Raw genomic sequence first — 18380 nt, 5'->3', positions numbered from 1 at the left:
GGATTTTTAATGTCATGGTACATTAATCTACTACATCAAATACAAGCTGCAACTGCTTACAACAGCAAAGCTTCTGACCAAACACCTTAGGGCACAAATCTAACACCGTACTCTGTATAATTAATCCTTATGAATAACTCATGATACTTACCCTGTTTTGGCAATTCTTCTCAAAATATATATCAAAGTACCCAGCAACTGCCTGTGATGAAAAAAAAAAAAGCAATGTAATTGATCATTACAGTAATTACCTGATATAGTCATTAATTACTCAGTCTTCTAAGACTTTTTTACAAACTAGAAACAATCTCAGAGCAGGCACCACACAAACTTACTTGCCACTAGTTTTCCAGAAAAAGATGTTGTAGAAAAACGAAGAATATAATTGGCTTTTCCACATAGAACAGTGTAATAATTAACGTAATAAGGCCAATCAAACAATCAAGTGGTTCAGAGAAATGTTCATGTCAGACTGCTCAAGGTGAGAGGCTAAAAACAGAGGCCTGACCAGGTGGAAATGCTAGTAGACGGCAGGGCAACCATCTTGCGCCTCCAGCTTTCCTCAGACTTCAGACGGCTGCAGGGAGGGCAAGCTGGGAAGGCCAGAAGCACCAGAGTCCAAACCATACTGTGACTCACAGAAGCCTGGATCTAAAAGAGCATGGCTACACTCTGGTTTGGTTTACAGCAGAAATGCTCTTTTATGCCACTCATTTAATTTTTTTCTCATTTAGTTCACTCAACTTTAAAGCAAATTATAATAGTTTTGTGGTGGGATTATTAGGTATAATTTTTAAATGTTAAATATTTTTTAAAACTATAATGAACATAAATCACAGTACTCAAATAAAAGAATGTTATGAAAATATCCATATATATATATATGAAGAAAAATTAACTCTAAGACTTACTGGGATGATATAAGAAAGTCTCTAGAAAAACTAACACATTTGGATAAATATATATTTCACCTTTGAAAAAAGATTTATGTTTATTTTATATGCATGTATGATTGCATGTATGTATGGGTAATTATTTGTATGAAATAATTATTGAGAACCATGCTGATTAAGCCAATTGAAAGTTTTCAGTCTTTTTTACTGATGTTTGACCAAGGTGGGCTTGAGCCTTTGAAAAGCCTCTTGGTGCCTAAACTCAAGAATACAGCATTTCTAAAGGCAAAAACCACCCAGATACATCAAAGTTCAATGAGGGTAAGAGTAACTCAAACATTCATTTCTGCACAGGATATTAGTTGCTTTAGACATATCATGCCAATTATTTTGGTTAATACATCTGGAGCATACTCAAGGCCATGGAGACCTCAAATGGGCTGCCAAGGCAGACATGACTGTAGGGGGCAGGAGGCAGAGGGCTGAGAACTGTCTGAACAAATACAAAATGGAATCAGACCAGGATGGCTTTACTTCAGTCATTTCAGTAGGTGTGCCTGATGTCTCTGGTAACCAGAAGAGGACACAGATCCCTCAGCTGGAGTTACAGGGGGTTGTGAGCTGTTGTATGTGACTTCTGGGAACCAAACCTGGATCCTTGGCAAGACCAGCACATGCTATTAACCATCAAGACATCTCTGCAGCCCAATTCCACCTCTGTTTCTTTAAAACTTAAATGCTACTATTTCATTTTCCTTCATAATGGATTAAGTAGACTTAATCTGTTTTCAAAACTGGCATTAAATTAAACTTACAAAGTGATAAAAACAAGACATTGATTATTGAAGAAAATCACCATCAGGCCAATTTGTGTGCTCTGTTGCCTTTGCAAAGAATGTGGAATTTTATTGATCTTTGAGGGCTAATTCACACTGAGTCCAAAGCAAATCCAATACTTAACCTTCAAGTTCATTACATTTTAGACAGTAAGAAGGGAAGGAAATGTTGCTGATACTTCTGCCAAACAGAATCAGAATGCAGGTTCTCAGACACAGACTACCCTAGAGAGTCATGAGGCTACTACAATGAGCCTCTATAATAAATCCCCGTGTCTCAAATACCTATAGTATCTTCACAAACGTAGCTAGCTACTTTCATAAGTGTATTCCTGGACACACTTATTCACTGCTATATTCCTGGTGCCTGGTCTACAGAATGCAATAAAGGTTTGCTGGGTGGTGATGAGTAAAGACAACTGGAGTCCACCACCTACCATGCTGTTCACACTGTGCCCTGTCAGGCTGCAGTCTGTTTAAGAGGATGGCTGAGGCATAGCTAGGATTTCTAAAATTCTCATGAAGCTCCATCTTTTATATAGCTCTCAAATGTTATAGTCCCCTGTCTCTTAAACACTTAAGTAGTTAGGATAACTATTAATGATTCACCAAAAGAAATGAACAGAGATTTAAAAATCTGATAAAAATCAAATGATTTATTGCCATGTTCTATTTTGTTGTTGTTTGTTTTTAAGGCTGGCTTATTTAGAAAAGAAGGAAAATGACTAGATACAATCTTCCCCTGGGAAGGAGAGAGGGCCAAGGACTGAGTCAAGTACTGATAGCTAAAGATCAATAACAACAGAATCTTCAATAAAAACCCTTAAGAAGGAGGCTGCTGGATACATCCATGTACCAGGAGAATGGCTTGCCCTGCCTGTGTGACAAAGGCAGCTCTGGGGCTGGGGTCTTTCCATCTATCCTTTCTTTGTGTCTAACACAAGACTCTGGAAAAAGCTGCTGAGGAAGGTAGAGCTCTGCAGTCTATTTACACAGACAGGCACAGGTAATTTGGGACTCTACCACTGGGGAATGATCTCTGAAAGGTGGGGCTAGTCAGACTGAGATCTTAACATGTGAAATCTGTACTACGCCAAATAGTTCAGAAATTAAATCATAAGACATCTAGGTGGTATCTACAAATGAGAAGATTGGTGGAAAACTCAGACTGGTGTTCAGTGAGCACAGAAATGTTTTCCTTAGGTGACTACTGACCGGAGAAACAATCAGAACACACTACTGGGTGGCAGGCACACCCAATGTGTGACCACAAAGCACCTATGAAGATGTTCACCAAGGGTGGCAGGTAACACCTTTGGATTATTCGTTTTTGCTATATTTATCTGTACTGACATTTCTAAAAGAAGCATCAGCTATAAGAAATTGGTAAATGTGAATACTATTCCTTTTACCCATAACATTACACAGACCTATACTTCAACCACTATCCTTGTGTCTCAGCTCTCTTCAAAGGCTGGGCCAATCAATGAGAGTCTCCTATGTAGAAAAAAATGAACTTACCTGGAAAAGTCACCTCTCCCCCAATTGACACCACCACAATAACATTTTTCAATGAAAAGGGAACAGAAAGAGGGAAGAGAAAGTAGAGCTGATGAGGACTTTTCTTAAATCTGAGATACAGAGAGAAAGAAAGAAAGAAAGAAAGAAAGAGAGAGAGAGAGAGAAAGGGAGGAAGAGAAAAAGGAAACGAGGGAGAGAGGGAGAAAGAGAAAAGGAAGAAAGAAAAAAAAATCAAAGAAAACTATTTCTCTAACTCTGCTTTTTATAAAAGCAACTGTCAATCACCTGGCAGGACAGTTGCAATCATGTCACAATGCTTGTCTAAAGAGGGATCTGAAAGTACTTAGAACTGTCTGTAACCCCAGACGGCTGTCTATGAATTTTAGCTAAAAATAAAAAATGAACCTAATCCGCCTACCCCACCATAAACAGTGATAGAAATACTGATGAGTTTGGGTAACAAAAACAAAGAAGGGAGAAGTATTTATGTTGCTTTGGTGACCAGCATTTGGAAGCCTCTTGACCTGCTCCGATTTCTGGAAACTGCATCTGTCTCTGCTTCCTCAGTGAGACTTGCCTTCTCAGTGTCAGCTAGAAACTGGGACCACAAAGACATGAGAGGACTTAGGAAAAGATGAATAGTATCTGCAGACTGCCTGCTCTTTAGTTCAAAAATACAGAATACACTGGCTGTGGTAAGCCAAAGGGGGAGTTTTTGGGCTCCCGTTTGAGACAGGGTCTCCTTCTGTAGCTCAGGTTGGTCCTCATGACTCAATCCAAGAGCTGGGACTGTATTCTGTTCTTAGATATAGCAAGATCTAGAATGCCCTTTGTCTCCCTTCTTATTGGCTATTATTATTAGTAATCTGTCCTTATCATGTTTCATATTTATTTATTTATTTATTTATTTATTTTCCTTATTTTAAATTTCAGTTACTCAAGGTCAACTGTAGTCTAAAAATAGTAAATAAAACATTCTAGAAATAAGCAAATTTAAAGTAGTTTCCTATAGTATCACCACTGTCCCAGTCATTGCTGTTGCCCTTCATTTTGCTTTGGATGTATGTTACTTTACTGGAGACATGCATGTCCATGCAGACAGTACATGGGATACATTGACTTCGGTACTGTCCGGGGTTTCAGGCACTGGTGGTGGTGGTGGGGGATTATTAGAGATGTGGTTCTAGAGATAGACAGAAAAGACTCAACCTGAAATGCAGCTATGGCAACCAGCTGAACTATGGCTGGACTTTGTATTTCTGCATGGTCATTTGGGCAGAGTGCTGCTTTCAATCAAATGTCAGCTGCTTTGAGAACAAAACTGTTCTGTCTAGAAACTGCTTTTCAATTACAGTTCCACCATCCTGTTGCTGTCACCACAGTAGGATGTCTTAGGTACTCAAGTGCTAATCCACCCCCATCCCCAACCCAGATAGGGTTTCTCTGTGTAGCCCTGGCTGTCCTGGAACTCTCTCTGTAGACCAGGTTGGCCTCAAACTCAGAGACCCTCCAGCCTCTGCCTTCGAAGTGCTGGGAGTAAAGGCGTGTACCAGTATACCTGGCTCCAGGTGCTAATCTCAATGAACTATATTCTCCCCTTGGAAGTCACAAGAATCAACTACCACCACAAAAAACTGGAAACATGACTTTTTAGGTAGTAGCAGTAAATGACTACAGCTGAGCTTCACAAGTACATAGGGAGACCAGGTGGCTCAGAAGGCAGACACAAAGCACATTTCCCTTACATGTCTTGTTAGCAGCAGCACTGGGGACTGCTTGGGAGGAAGAGTCATGAAAATCAAGTATCAAAGATAGCTGACTAATCAACAAAGTCAGGGTCATAATTAAATCATGCCCCCCAGCACTGTGTTGTGTCAGTCAGAAAAACTTGTAGCTATGTCTTTGAAGCTAAGAGGGAGAATGGGCAGCCACCAATAACCACTATAGTGAAAAGTGAGACTGAAATGATGACAGAAGACAGCATGAGAGGAAAGACTGGCCAACAGTGATCTCTAGGACAGGTGACCACTCTTGACATTACCAGAATCTTGAGTATGACATTTGAGGCACATGAGGAAGTAAAGTCGGTGCGTGGCCTTATAGTGCAGAACACTCCCAAGCACCAGAACACTGTTTCAGAGGAGCTGGCTCAAGCCTCTTGTGAGTGACACAGAGCAAGAAAATACGGCAAAGCAGTTATAAACAGAATCATTAAAAAAAAAAAAAAAAACATTTTAAGCCACATTTTTGCTTGTTTACTTTATATGCATAAAAGTAAACAGTTCATTTTACACTCATACATTTGAGAAATAATGACTTAGAATTAAACAAATGACTTTTTCATGTGTGTCAGTGTGGTGGGTCTTTTTACAAAGGGACACCCATGTGCACAAGGAAGAAGACAGCAGCCAATGAAATGAAGTCAGTCTAGACTGTATGAGGAAGAAGGAAATTAAAAATCATCATGATCACTATCACCTGCAGGGGGTAATTCATCATTTCTGTTCCTCTCTGGTATCATGTTCCACCAGCGTGTGGTTACAGCAGATACAATTAGGCAGCTGGCCACAGACGTGGGGGATAATGTGCTTTTGATGGAGTTTATTCAAGCATAGAGAAACAGAGCTTGTAATCCATGCGGCAGGATCTCTGCAGCAAAAGCATAATTCATCTGCTGTGGAGTATTTCTTTCAAAATCTCAACACTGAATTTAAACACCAACAGATGAAGGGTCTGAAGCAAGCAGCAGATAATACAGGGGGGAGGTGTTAGAGCTTATATGGTAATACATAAACATACAAAAACACAAACTCGGTGACACGGCAGCTGAGCAGACACTGGAGCTGTGATGACTGGCACAGAAACCAGCAAATGTGAGAGCTACAGCTTCCTCCCCAAGCTAACTATGCCTTAAATTACAGACTCTTTCTTCTTCAATTAATTTCTATTTTAACCCAAGAGTGGATTTGCATCTCTGTTTGCTCTTGTGGTCCCTCTAGGGGACAATGAATGTTAAGTGCTGTGCGACTCCCAAGGGGCAACGCCAGACAGAGTGGTGTTTAGAAATGGGCTGAACAACACGGAAGACAGCAAAACACACAAAATGCCTAACAAGACCTCTTTCTGCAAAAACTCACTACGACACTGCCTTATCCCCAGATAACGGCCTTTTCAAGTTTAGATCATATTCTTCTGATTTAAAATTGCTTATTAATACAATTTTAGGAACAAACTCAATCATCTCTTCAGAGTCTAGAGTTGCTTTTTGGAAAAAAAAAAAATCTGGTATTGTGGGCTCCAGTATCCCTGCTTCAGTCTTCTGAGTAGCTATGTCTAAAGGAATATACAACCAGCTCACCTAAACACAAATACCTGTAATCTGTTACCTACACACACCAAACTGTACATTCTTCTGGTCTCTAAACAAAAGCTATTGTTTTATATATTATTATTTTTACCTTTAAAATTATTATTTACCTTTAAAAATATGTATTACTATTTGGTTCATTGGAAACAGGACCTCAGACAGCACAGACTGGTCTTAAATTCACTAACCTCATCTTGCTACCTCTATCTTATAAGCTCTGGGATTATGTCACCCATGCCTAGTTTAAAGTCTCTTAATGTATTATGTGCATGCAGAAAAATGAACTGGTGTGCACAATGCAGTGAGTTTTCAAGTCAACTACAGCTGTGAAATACATATTTAATTAGGGAACAGAAAACAGGAAGGTGTGATGGGTACATTCCTTTAATCCTAGTACCTTGGAAGCAGAGGCAAGTGGGTCTCTGTAAGTTACAGGGCTGTCTGTTCCATATAGTGGGTGTCAGGCCAGCTAGAGCAACAAACAAGACTGTTTCAAAAAATAAACCAAAAATGTCATCCTAGTAGATGTTCTTGTACATGAAGTCAGCCTTAGGCATCCCTGTGCCAAAAGAAACCACTGCCCTACTTTCCAAGGGTGCAGGCTAGTTTCTCCAGCACACACATCAACAGAAATAGGACCATAAATCATTTGGTCTTTTGTGTCTGTCCACTTTTCCCTGAGCTTGTCTGTGCTATTATAAAATGCACATGAACATGGCTTCCCAGAATGGCTTTTATGCTGTACTCATTCTCTGTGTTACTCCTATGTTGACTGAAACTTTAGACAGAAAGACTTCAGATGGGGAACTGGTATAAGGAATTTCCTCAGCCAAGCAGGCCCTCTAAAAGCTGTGAGGTTGGTTTCTCAGTAACGCAGCAGGTTTTTTACACGAACACTGGAGGCTGCTGGGTACACACTATGTGAACATCCCTGCTGCTTCCTTCATCCTCATCACTGCCTGCAGGTTTTATCTGCACTGTACCATTTCTTCCTTCTTTGAGACAGAGTCTCCTGCAGCTCAGGATAGCCTTGAACTACGCAGCCAAGGATAGCCATGAACTGCTGATCCTCTGAGGTTACAGGCATGCTAGCCCTGGCCTTCTCCATCATTTCCTGGGTTTATCTCAGCTTGTTACTCATTCTTTCTGCATTTTAATGATCATTTGTAGTTGTGGCTGACCTGGAACTCACTATGGAGAACAGCCTGGCCTCTAACTTAAGAGACCCACCTGCCTCTGACTCCCAGGTGCTAGGATTAAAGGCACAACCACACCCAGCTGTTTTCTGTTTCTTAATGTGAAAATGAATTTCACAGCTGTAGTTGGGTTGAAAACGCACTGCATTGTTAACGGTACCATCAACTGTGAGATACAATAACCACTTCTTTCCTTGGGTGTTTCCAGGAGTATGTCATCATCGCAATAGGAATGGAAGCAAGGACATATTTTGTCCTTGTATCTCTTGAGTTATTTTCTTTTGGCACAAAGCCCAGCTCACAGATCCTTTTTAACACTGCTATATGAAGATCTGCTGCTAACTTGTACTCTAGTGAGCTTTAGAATGTTTGGAGGTTTTTTTTTTTTTTTTTTTTTTTTTTTTAAAATTGGGTACCTTATTTTTTAAACATGTTTCAAGCCCTTTTCTCCTGAGAATGCCAAGTCTAGCTGATGTAATGTCCATTTGGACAAACTAGTACCCGTGGCAGCTAGAACTGACTTTATCCCCTCCTGTTTCACCTGGTTCTTAGCCCATGTTGTCTTCTATGTTTTTAAATTACTGACTGCTCTAGATTACGTACTATACACTGAATTTTTTTAAAAAATTGCCAGTAGAAATCATTTTAGACATATAAGAATAATCTTCTAGAAAGGTTTCTAAATTTATTTCAGATACGCCCCGGGGAACTAGCAACTCAACATTGTTCTAGAGCACTAGTGGGGATCCAGACCCCCTGGATCATTCAGGGACTGTGAAGGGGGCTGCAGTCATAACAGTTCTCTGGTCTTTGGTCTGCCCTGTTCTGATGTCAGTCTTTCAGGATTCCCATTGCAAAGCCGTAGGAAGACAAGTACACCTTCTATTTGCTAGGACAGGAGGCTACCAAAGGGGCAACATGAAGCTGCTCGGCTGCTTCAGAGTGGCAGCACCTGCAGGGCAGAAACAGCCGAGTTTGCCTTCTTTGGGTCTTCCTTCCCTCTCCCCATCACCCTTGTTTTCTTCCCACTCTCTATGTGACAGGGTCCCACCTACTGTAGGCTGTCCTCAGACTCACTATTTAGTGGAGGATGACTCAGCACTTCTGATTCTTCTGTCTCCACCTCCCCAGTGCTAGAATTACAGCCTGGTTTATGCAGTGGGGACAGAAGCTGGCTTCCTTGTGTGCTACCACAGGCACTTTACCAACATGGCCACATCCCTAGTCCCTCTTTGGACTTTTTTGTTAAAAGTCTTAGACAGTCTAGTGAAATACTAATGCACATATAAAATCCTCCAACATACAGTATTTCAGACTCCCCCTTTCATGCTGCCGTCAGAAAGACAGTCTTCTGTCTGTTTGCAGTCCCTGGACGAGAAACAGATTCTTCGCTGCACTGCTTTTCCCCACTTAAGGCTTCTTTCTCCTTGTATCCGCATCCTACATCAACTCCTCATCGGTTACTGTCTCTGCCTGAAAAGCCTTCTCTTTCTACAATGTAGACTGTGATCCATGCTGACTGTCTTTGTTCCCTACACGAGCACTCACCATGCTGTGAGCTACTTGTTCAGTTGTGGGGACAGCAGAGGCCCCTCCTTCTGTGCTCAGCTGCCTAAACTACCATTGGGAAATGCTGAATAACAGTGTGCAGTTAAGATGTTACGATGTACCATGGCCTGGCATGCTCAGGGGCCATGGCAGTTTCATTTTGGCTCATTAACTGTAGCCTACCTGTCACTGATAAACCGAGGCATGCTCAGGTCCTCCCAGCATGTGGGAATCAAAAAAAAAAAAAACAAAAAAACAAACAAACAAACAAACAAAAAAAAAAAACCAGCTTTGTGTTTCATGTAAGTTTTTATCTTTAAACTTAAAACCAATGTGAATGCAAACTAATTCACAGAAACAATCTCTGGTATCTAGCCCAAAGAATCATAGTGCACAGTCATCACAGTGAGTATCAGTATGCAGAATTACCAAGGTCTGACATAAGGACAATTAGCATGGCTATGCCAGCCACGAGTGACACATTTTTTTTTTTTTTTAATGAGCCCATTACCAATTTGCATTATAGAACACAACGCTTGTGGCATCTCCTGAAGAAACATCTTGGGGACAGAGGCTATGTTTTCGCTTGTAGCCCAAGACCAATACAGAGTGTCAGTATTCAGCACATGCATTTGAATGAAAACTGCCCTGAAAGAATGTTCTGCTTGTGCTTGCATTTATAGTTGTGCAGCTCACTGCTTCACTAGGCTTCTATCTCCTGCTCCTTCTATATCATCAGTTTCTCATGACTGTTACATTTTTCATGTTGCTCTTCAATGTTGTCCAAACATTATTCATGAAAGAGCACACATTCCATGTCTAGCTTCCCAAATGGAAGAAAATATGATCAGTGGAAGGGAATATTTTGTTTCCAACAACACAACTTACCAAGCAGAAGGTTGAGCTTAGAACCAAAGCAAGCCAAGCATCATGGCACCTGCCTGTGGTTCCTGTCCAGGAGGCTGAGACAAGGGGATTGCATAAGGTCAGTTTGCAAGCCAGCCTGGACTACAGAGCCAGCTATGGATGAGCACCACCATCATATCCAATACCCAAAGTGTTGCGGCCCGAGCTGCCCCACGTTTGGGGACCAAAATGTCTCAGACCGTTCTGTCAATGTTTGACCCGCACTGCCAAAAAAGCCTTGGGGACTAACTTGTTAGCCTGCACTGCCCCAAGCAGCTCCGGTCAGTGGGTCGGCGGTTCAGCAACAGAGAGAGAGTGAGGACAGATGCAAAGAATGGAGACAAGGCAGACTGTGAGTCAATCCCAGTTATTCTTCAGTCTCTCTTCCTAGTCCAAGTCCCAAGTCTTGAGTTCCTGGTCTCTAGTTCCTAGTCCCTAGTGGCTCCAAGTTCCAAGTTTCTTCTTCCAAGTGCCAAGTGCCTGATGTCTAATAACTAACTCCAAGTTGTTCTCTAAGTTGTACTCTCTAACCTAATTCCTAGTTCCAAGTTGTACTCTCTGAAGTGTCTGATTCTCTGTTACTCCAAATTGTTCTGAACTCTGCTGTCTGCCTCTAGCCTTTTATATGTCTCACTTCTGAGCCACGCCTCTAAGTCACGCCTTTAATCATGCCCTTAGGTCTTGTCTCTAAATCTGATCTCTAAGTCACATCCTTAAGTCACACACCTTTAAGTCTCACACACCCAAGGGAAAATCCTGGGTATCTAAAGCAAGATGTTATCAGAGTGTGCTCAGCTGTTGCGGGCTAATGTAATCAAGTCTCTTTTCAGGGTATATGGCTCAAGATGGCTACAAGGATGAGAGCCGCCTTCTGTGGGCTCCCCACACCACAGCATTACAGAAAGGAAGTAGATATGGACTGTTGCAGGTCTTCAAACAGAATCCACTAAAACTCCTGGGGGCAGATGATCAAGTTCCAAAGATATTCAGACAGATGACAGGCACAGGATTTACTTTCTCTGCCCTCCCTCTCCACCCCATCTCCTTTTAGATCTACTAAAGTAGATCAGGCTGGCCTTGAACTCACAGAGATCCAGTGGCCTCTGCCTCCCCACCATTCTGGGTTTAAGATTTTCTTTACATGCCATTGCCTATGAAGACTAGTCTCTTGTTGTACTTAAGGGCAAATTATGACTATTTAAATCCAGATGGAGTAAATGCCATCTATGAGGCCACAAAGGCCTAAATCAGTATAAGCAAATCAATGTGTTAAAAATTAAATAAACATCAAAACTTGTTTCTCTGAAAATATGGTCATTAGCTGCATGAGACAGCACAGAATCATAACCTCAGCACTCAGAGGGTGGAGGCAGGAGAATCCTGAGTTGGAAACTAGTCTTCTTAGTGAATTGTGGCTAGCTTTGGCAACATAGAGAGAGCCTGTCTAAAGACCAGCAAATGTAGCCCAGCAGGAAAGTGCAAGGGAACAACTGGATCACAAATTGAGCATTGTCTATGTGCTAGGCACAGCAGAACATGTGTGCATGTGTTATATCAAATAGTGCCTTGGAAGGTGTTTAGTGGCATCACTTCCACTTCTGAAATGAAAAGCTCAGAGAAAATGGGCCCAAAATGGGTAAAAGCTTAAGGTCTGCATTACTGTGGCTCCTCTGTAAGAACAGAAAGATGGACTGACTCACTTCTGTAAACATTATAAACTGTGATTTATCTGATTTCAGCAACAGAAAGTTTTCAGTTCTTGACTCATCTTTCCATGAAGACTGATGCTATTGTCAACACCTGCATTCATATGAGATATCTGAAAACATCAGGCATGCTATAGCATTGACAGATTTGAGGGCCAATATTCACAATGGTTTTTGTCAAGAAGATCTTAATGGGTAAGCTTATTTTCCCATAGGTCATTATTCCAGGGATAGGAGCCTCTATCAAAGAGGAAAACACCTGATCAAACTCACTTACCATCACAACCAGCACTGCTCACAGGTGGCCTGGGAGATGGAGCCTGATACTATTGACTATTTAATTAATACCCCACCCTTACACTGGGTTTGAGCCTGTGTGACTACTCTGACACTACTGAGACACAGTATAACCCCATCCAATCTAGAATCAAAATAGCAGCTTTCAACACACAGGCTGTTTCAGAGCAAATGATGCTGTGATGCCTCTAACAGCACAACAGTTCTTCAGTCTGCAAATGTGACCTTCAGAAGAACTCTACCCCAATTCCATAGGTAAGTCAGTGTCAGCTCCAGAACTACCTGTCTTGTGGACCTTTGCATTCTCTCTGATGATGTGTTAAACACTGTGGGCTATTCCATCATTCTAGACAACACATGGCAGAGCTAACATGATGTAGGAAAAATACATGACCTTTTATAAATTAAGATTTGTTTATCATACAGTTTCCAGGAGGAAATGTAAAAGCAGAGATGAACTGAGTTGTTGGGAGCTGACTTTTAGCAGAAAGCGGCTATCAGCTTTGCAGCCATCTTGAGCCATATACCCTGACGTGAGACTTGTTTTTCAACAGCCTACAACAGCTGAAGCACACTCTGATATCCCACATATTTTGTTTTGCTGTTTACTGGCCCCAGCTGCAAGGTGCACGTGGTATCCATGCCTGCAACTTTCACGTGCTATCCACGTGCTATCCACACCATACATGCCTGTAAGGCGCACATGGTATCCAAGCCTGCAAGGTGCACAGTGCACGTGCTATCCTCACTATAGACGCCTGTAAGGCTTACGTCATATCCACACCTGTAAGGCACGTGGTATTCACACACCTATAAGGCACATGGCAAAAGCCTATAAATACCCCAGATTTCCCTTCAATAGAGAGAATAAGGGAGACAATGAGAGAGACAATAAAAGAGAGAGAGAGACACAATAAACGAGACTTGAGACTTGATCAGACCCTCTGTCTTGTCTCCATTCTTTGCATCTCTTCTCCTCCATCCCCACTCTCTCTCTTGACCAGAGCACTTAGCCCCAAAGCGTGAGGCAGTGCGGTCCTCAACATTAGTGGCTCCCAAAGCGTGGGGCTGCCAAGCGTGGAGAGTGCAGGTCTCAACACTGAGTGGCTTGAACAGTGGAACTGCAGACGAAGTGAGGACTTTAACAATGTACCGTGCTGGGTGCTGGATTGTCAAGAGTCAAGCACCACTCTCCTGGCTCCTTATGAAGACCACAAGTAATTACAGTTTAGCAAGACACTATGATACATAAGCATGTGAGGGAAAAGGAATAGAAAAATGGCCATTGCCCAGGCTTGCTTGGGGTAGAGAAATCATCTGCACTTTGGTAGTTCCTGTTCCTGGGAACTCTGCTTACTTGAATGTTCAGCTGTTACATTATATCTGCACAAGTATTGCCAGTAAGAAAGTTTTCACAGTCCAAAAATCTTAGAAAGCAGCATAGGTGAAAAACACACCTATCAACAGCAATACTTACAAGCTTTGTCAAATGGTGTCAGCATCATTAGAGAAGCAGTTTCAAAATATTTTTCCACAAAATGATTAAGATTTAACTTATGTGCTGTGACCAGAAGAGATACAAGCCCCACTTGGCAGGTCACAGGACAGCACTCCCTTACACAGGTACATTACGTATCAGCAGGCAAGCTTCGGATCCTTGCCTCTCAGTCTGTTCTCCTGTTTCTGTCTCAGTGCTGTGCTCTTTTAAGCTTCACCAGAGAAAACCATCTGTGACTTTCTGCCTTCTGGCTCTGTGGCTTTATGCTGTCATTCCTTCATCCCATTATCAATTGCATCCACTTGGTTTCATCTCTAGTTACTTTCTGGATGTGTTCAGTTTCCCACCACCTCCTTTTAAACTGCCCATGTCAATCATGGTCATTTCTTGGCTATGCTAATGGGCTAGCTTACCCCCACCACCTGTCTGCATCCACTCTGGTCCCTTCAGCTCCAAATTCCAGTAAAGCTCTTTTTCAAGTGCTACTCTGACCACATCCCTTGACTGACAGAGCATCTTAATCACTTCTCATTTCAATAAGAAGAAAGCACAGTGCAATAGACAACCTGGAAGGTTCTCCACCTCTGTAAATACAATGGTCTACATGTTCAAGCCAAGCTAGAATTCTTTCCTAAAAATTTGCACATTATTTCCTTACCTGCTGAGTCTTCTGGGGCATGCCTAGCTGTCCTGAGTGGCCTGCTATCCTCTGTACACCTCCATTATCTTGCCACCTCTCCACTATCCCATCACCTTCATCAGAGCTGCTGAGCAGGGAGCATACAGGCTAGAGTCCCATCCATACCCATCTTCCCTGACCACTGAGTCCTCTGGGGCACCCCATCTTCCCTGAGTATCCTGCTATCCCAGTGGACCCCCATTCTCCTGCCACCTCTCAACCTATCTGCTGATCAGAAACCATACAGCCCAACGATACCCATCAGAGGCTTGCCACACCAGGATCATGGAGATTAGGCTCCCTCCCAATACTACAGCAGGAACATCTAGGGACTGAATCCTTCCATATGGCTAAAGGCCCTCAAAGAACACAATCAACAAAAAATGAGGGCACAGCTACCCTACTACAGCAAGCCTTAGATATCCTAACACAACCAAAGCACAAGAAAATGGCCTTAAATCCAATCTTATAAAAATAGAGGCCTTTAATGAGAAAATGAATAAATACCATAAAGAAGTATAAGAAATACAATCAAACAGGTAGAGGCCATTAAAGAGGAAACAAATAAATCCCTTAGAGAAATACAGGAAAATATAATTAAACAGGTGAAGGAAATAAATAAAACTGTTCCAAGACCTGAAAGTAGAAATAGAAGCAATAAAGAAGACACAGACTGAGGAAATCCTGGAGATGGAAACCTAGGGAAGAGAACAGGAACAACAAATGCAAGCATCACCAACAGAGTACAGGAGGTAAAGAGAAAAGAAGATACAACAGAAGACATTAATACATAGTCAAATAAAAGGTTAAATCTAAAAATTCCTGACACATAACATCCAGGAAATCAAGGGGATACAAATTGGAAAGGAAGAAGTCAAAATATCCCTTCTTGCAGATGATATGATAGTATATATAAGCAACACCAAAAATTCTACCAGAAAACTCCTACAGCTGATAAATACTTCCAGCAAAGTGGCTGGATAAAAACAATTAACTTTAAAAAAATCAGTAGCCATCCTTTAATCAAATGATAAATGGGCAAAGAAAGAAATTAGGGACATAGCACCCTTTAAAATAGTTACAAATAATATAAAGTTTCTTGGTGTAACTCTAACCAAACAAGCGAAAGATCTATATGGCAAGAAATTCAAGTCGCTGAAGAAAGAAACTGAAGAAGATCTCAGAAGATGGAAAGAGCTCAAATTGCTCATGGATCAGTAGGATTAGCATAGTGGAAATGGCCATCCTATTAAAAGCAATTACAGATTTAGTGCAATTCCCGTCATTAGGGAAATGCAAATCAAAACAACTCTGAGCTTCCACCTGACACCTGCCAGAATGGTTAAGATCAAAAAGTTCAGTGACAGCACATGCTGGCGAGGATGTGGAGCAAGCAAGGGGAAGACTCTTCCATTGCTAGTGGGAGTACAAACTTACAACCACTTTTGGAAATCAATTTGGTGGTTTCTCACAAAACTGGAAATAGTTCTACCTTAAGACCCAACTATACCACTCCTGGGCATATGCCCAAAGATGCCCCACTATACCACAGAGATACTTGTTCACTTATGTTCATAGCAGCTTTATTCCTAATAAGCAAAAACTAGAAACAACCAAATGTCCCCCAACTGAAGAATGGATAAAGAAAATGTAGTACATTTACACAATGGAATACTATTTAGCTATTAAAAACAAAGACATTATGAATTTTCAGGCTGATTGATGGCTCTTGAGAATATCATCCTGAGTGTGGTAACTCTGTACCAAAAGGACATGCATGGTATGTACTCACTTGTAAGTGGATATTAGTCATAAAATACAGGAGACCCACAATACACTCCACAGACTCAATTAAGCTAAACAAGAAGGAAGGCCCAAGCAAGAATGCTTGAATCTCAGTTAAAAGGTGGGAATAAAATAATCTTAGGAGGCAGATGGAGGGAAAGAACTGGGTAGGAGAGAGGAATAGGGAGGGCAATGGGGGGGAAGATTTGAGGATCAGGCGTGGGACAGACAGAGGACATGACTAGATGACCATGAGAATGAAAGGAAATCTGCAGCTGGTCGGGGTATGGGAGGTGGAGGTCATCTCGAGGACATACCAGATACCTGGGATAGGGGAAGCTCCCAAGAATCAAAGGGAATAATCTTAGCTAAGACTCGAAGTGGGGTGGTGGTGGCTTACAGAACCTGAAGAAGCCATTTCCTGTAGCCAGGCAGGAATCCCAGTAGATCCATAGGAACATCAACCCACCTACAAACTTTCGACCCACATTTTATCCTGCCTACAAAAAATGCAAGGACTGGGTATGGAGCAGAGACTGAGGCAAACAAATAAGTGGCCCAACTACAGACCCATCCCTGGGCAAGCACCAATCCCTGACATTATTACTGATACTTTGTTATGCTTGCAGACAGGAGCTTAGTATGGCTGTTCTCTGAGAGGCTCCAGTCAGCAGCTGACTCAGACAGATGCAGACGCCCACAGCCAAACACTGGACGGAACTTGGGGACTCTTAGGGAAGAATCAGAGGAAGGACTGAGGGCCCTGAAGGGGACTGGAACTCCACAGGAAGACCAACAGAGTCAACTGACCTGGAGCCTTGGGGGCTCTCAGAGATTGAACCACCAACCAAAGAACATACACAGGGTGGACATAGGCCCCACTGCACATATATAGCAGATGTCCAGCTTGGTCTTTATGTGGGTTCTGAACATCTGGAACAGAAGCTATCCCTGTTGCCTGTCTGTGGAATCCATTCCCCTAACATGGCTGTCTTGTCTGGTGTCAGTGGGAAAAGAAGCACCTAGCCCTGCAGAAACTTGATATGCCAAGGTAGGGGTAAACCCAAGGGGGACCTCCATTCTCTCATAGGAGAAGGAGGAGGGGAATGGGAAGAGGGATTGTGGGAGGGCAGACCAGAAGGGGGTACAGTGATCAGTATGTAAAGTGAATAAAAAAAAAAATGAACAGACCACCTCCACACATTAATGGAGTTGAGCAGAAGCTATTTCCATACATGTATATAATGTACACTGATGAAATAGACCTATTCCCTGACAGGGAACTTCTCTCCCATCTTCCTTCCACCAAGTCCGCTGATGTTAAAAACCATGTTAATTTAGCCCAAAACTTATAGAATGAAACTTTCTTCTCAGTGTTCCCCCTGTTCTGAATTGAACTTTATACTCATGAGACTCATGTGTGCTTGGCCACACCTATTCTCTTCATTGCTATGTTCCCATTACATTTATTTACTAAGTTCTGTTAAGTGCTTGGATTGTCTGCAGTTTGAGGCAACAAGAAGGCTGCAATAAATATTCTTACACATGCACAGGAATGCACTTCTGCTGTGACCTATGCAACTTTTACAGTTGTACAGGTTGATGAGTTTATAGAAATAGGCCTTTCTATTTCTATATGAGATAACTCAGTGGGTAAAGGTGTTTTTGGTCAAGCCTGATGACCCAAGTCCAATCTCCATAAACCTCATGGTGAAGGAGAAAGTTGACCTTTACAGTTGTCCTCTGATATCTTGTGAAAGTAGATAAACATCATAAAACAAGTGAAAACACAAATAGCTTTCTTCCTGCCTTTGTTTTGTCACCCACGTTTCTCAGAATGCTGACTGGCACAGCACAATGAGACACTTGAGGACAAATACTATGACAGAACCTTCTGGCAACTTGCACCTAACATCAACTAGTTAGCTGGCAAGTAACTTCTATACACACCTTTTTCTATTTTTGTGCTTAACTATTTTGAAGCAAGTGCCTCACAACATGCCTCTCTAAACAGGACATACTAGGTAATGACAGTGCCCTTACCACATTCTACCAAATTCTCAGTAATTCTTTGGTATTATCTAATATGCATGGTGTAAGTTCAATATCTGATTCTTCTAGTTATGGCTGTGGACACAGAACTACCTG

General features: G+C 41.9%; 1 protein-coding gene across 2 annotated transcripts in view; it reads right to left on the bottom strand.

Annotated features, from left to right (window-relative positions):
* The window catches only part of Prmt3 (protein arginine methyltransferase 3), an 84957-nt gene that overhangs the window by 10651 nt on the left and 55926 nt on the right, over positions 1-18380 (bottom strand). For both annotated transcript variants that reach the window (XM_034485461.2, XM_034485444.2), the window contains exon 14: positions 152-202. In XM_034485461.2, coding sequence (XP_034341352.1) covers positions 152-202 — 51 coding nt within the window. The remainder of the gene's footprint in view (positions 1-151; positions 203-18380) is intronic.

The sequence above is a fragment of the Arvicanthis niloticus genome, chromosome 1, assembly GCF_011762505.2.
Source record: "Arvicanthis niloticus isolate mArvNil1 chromosome 1, mArvNil1.pat.X, whole genome shotgun sequence".
NCBI classification, from domain to species: domain Eukaryota; kingdom Metazoa; phylum Chordata; class Mammalia; order Rodentia; family Muridae; genus Arvicanthis; species Arvicanthis niloticus.
The sequence above is the reverse complement of the archived record's forward strand: the minus strand, read 5'-3'. Positions and strand labels throughout refer to the sequence as shown.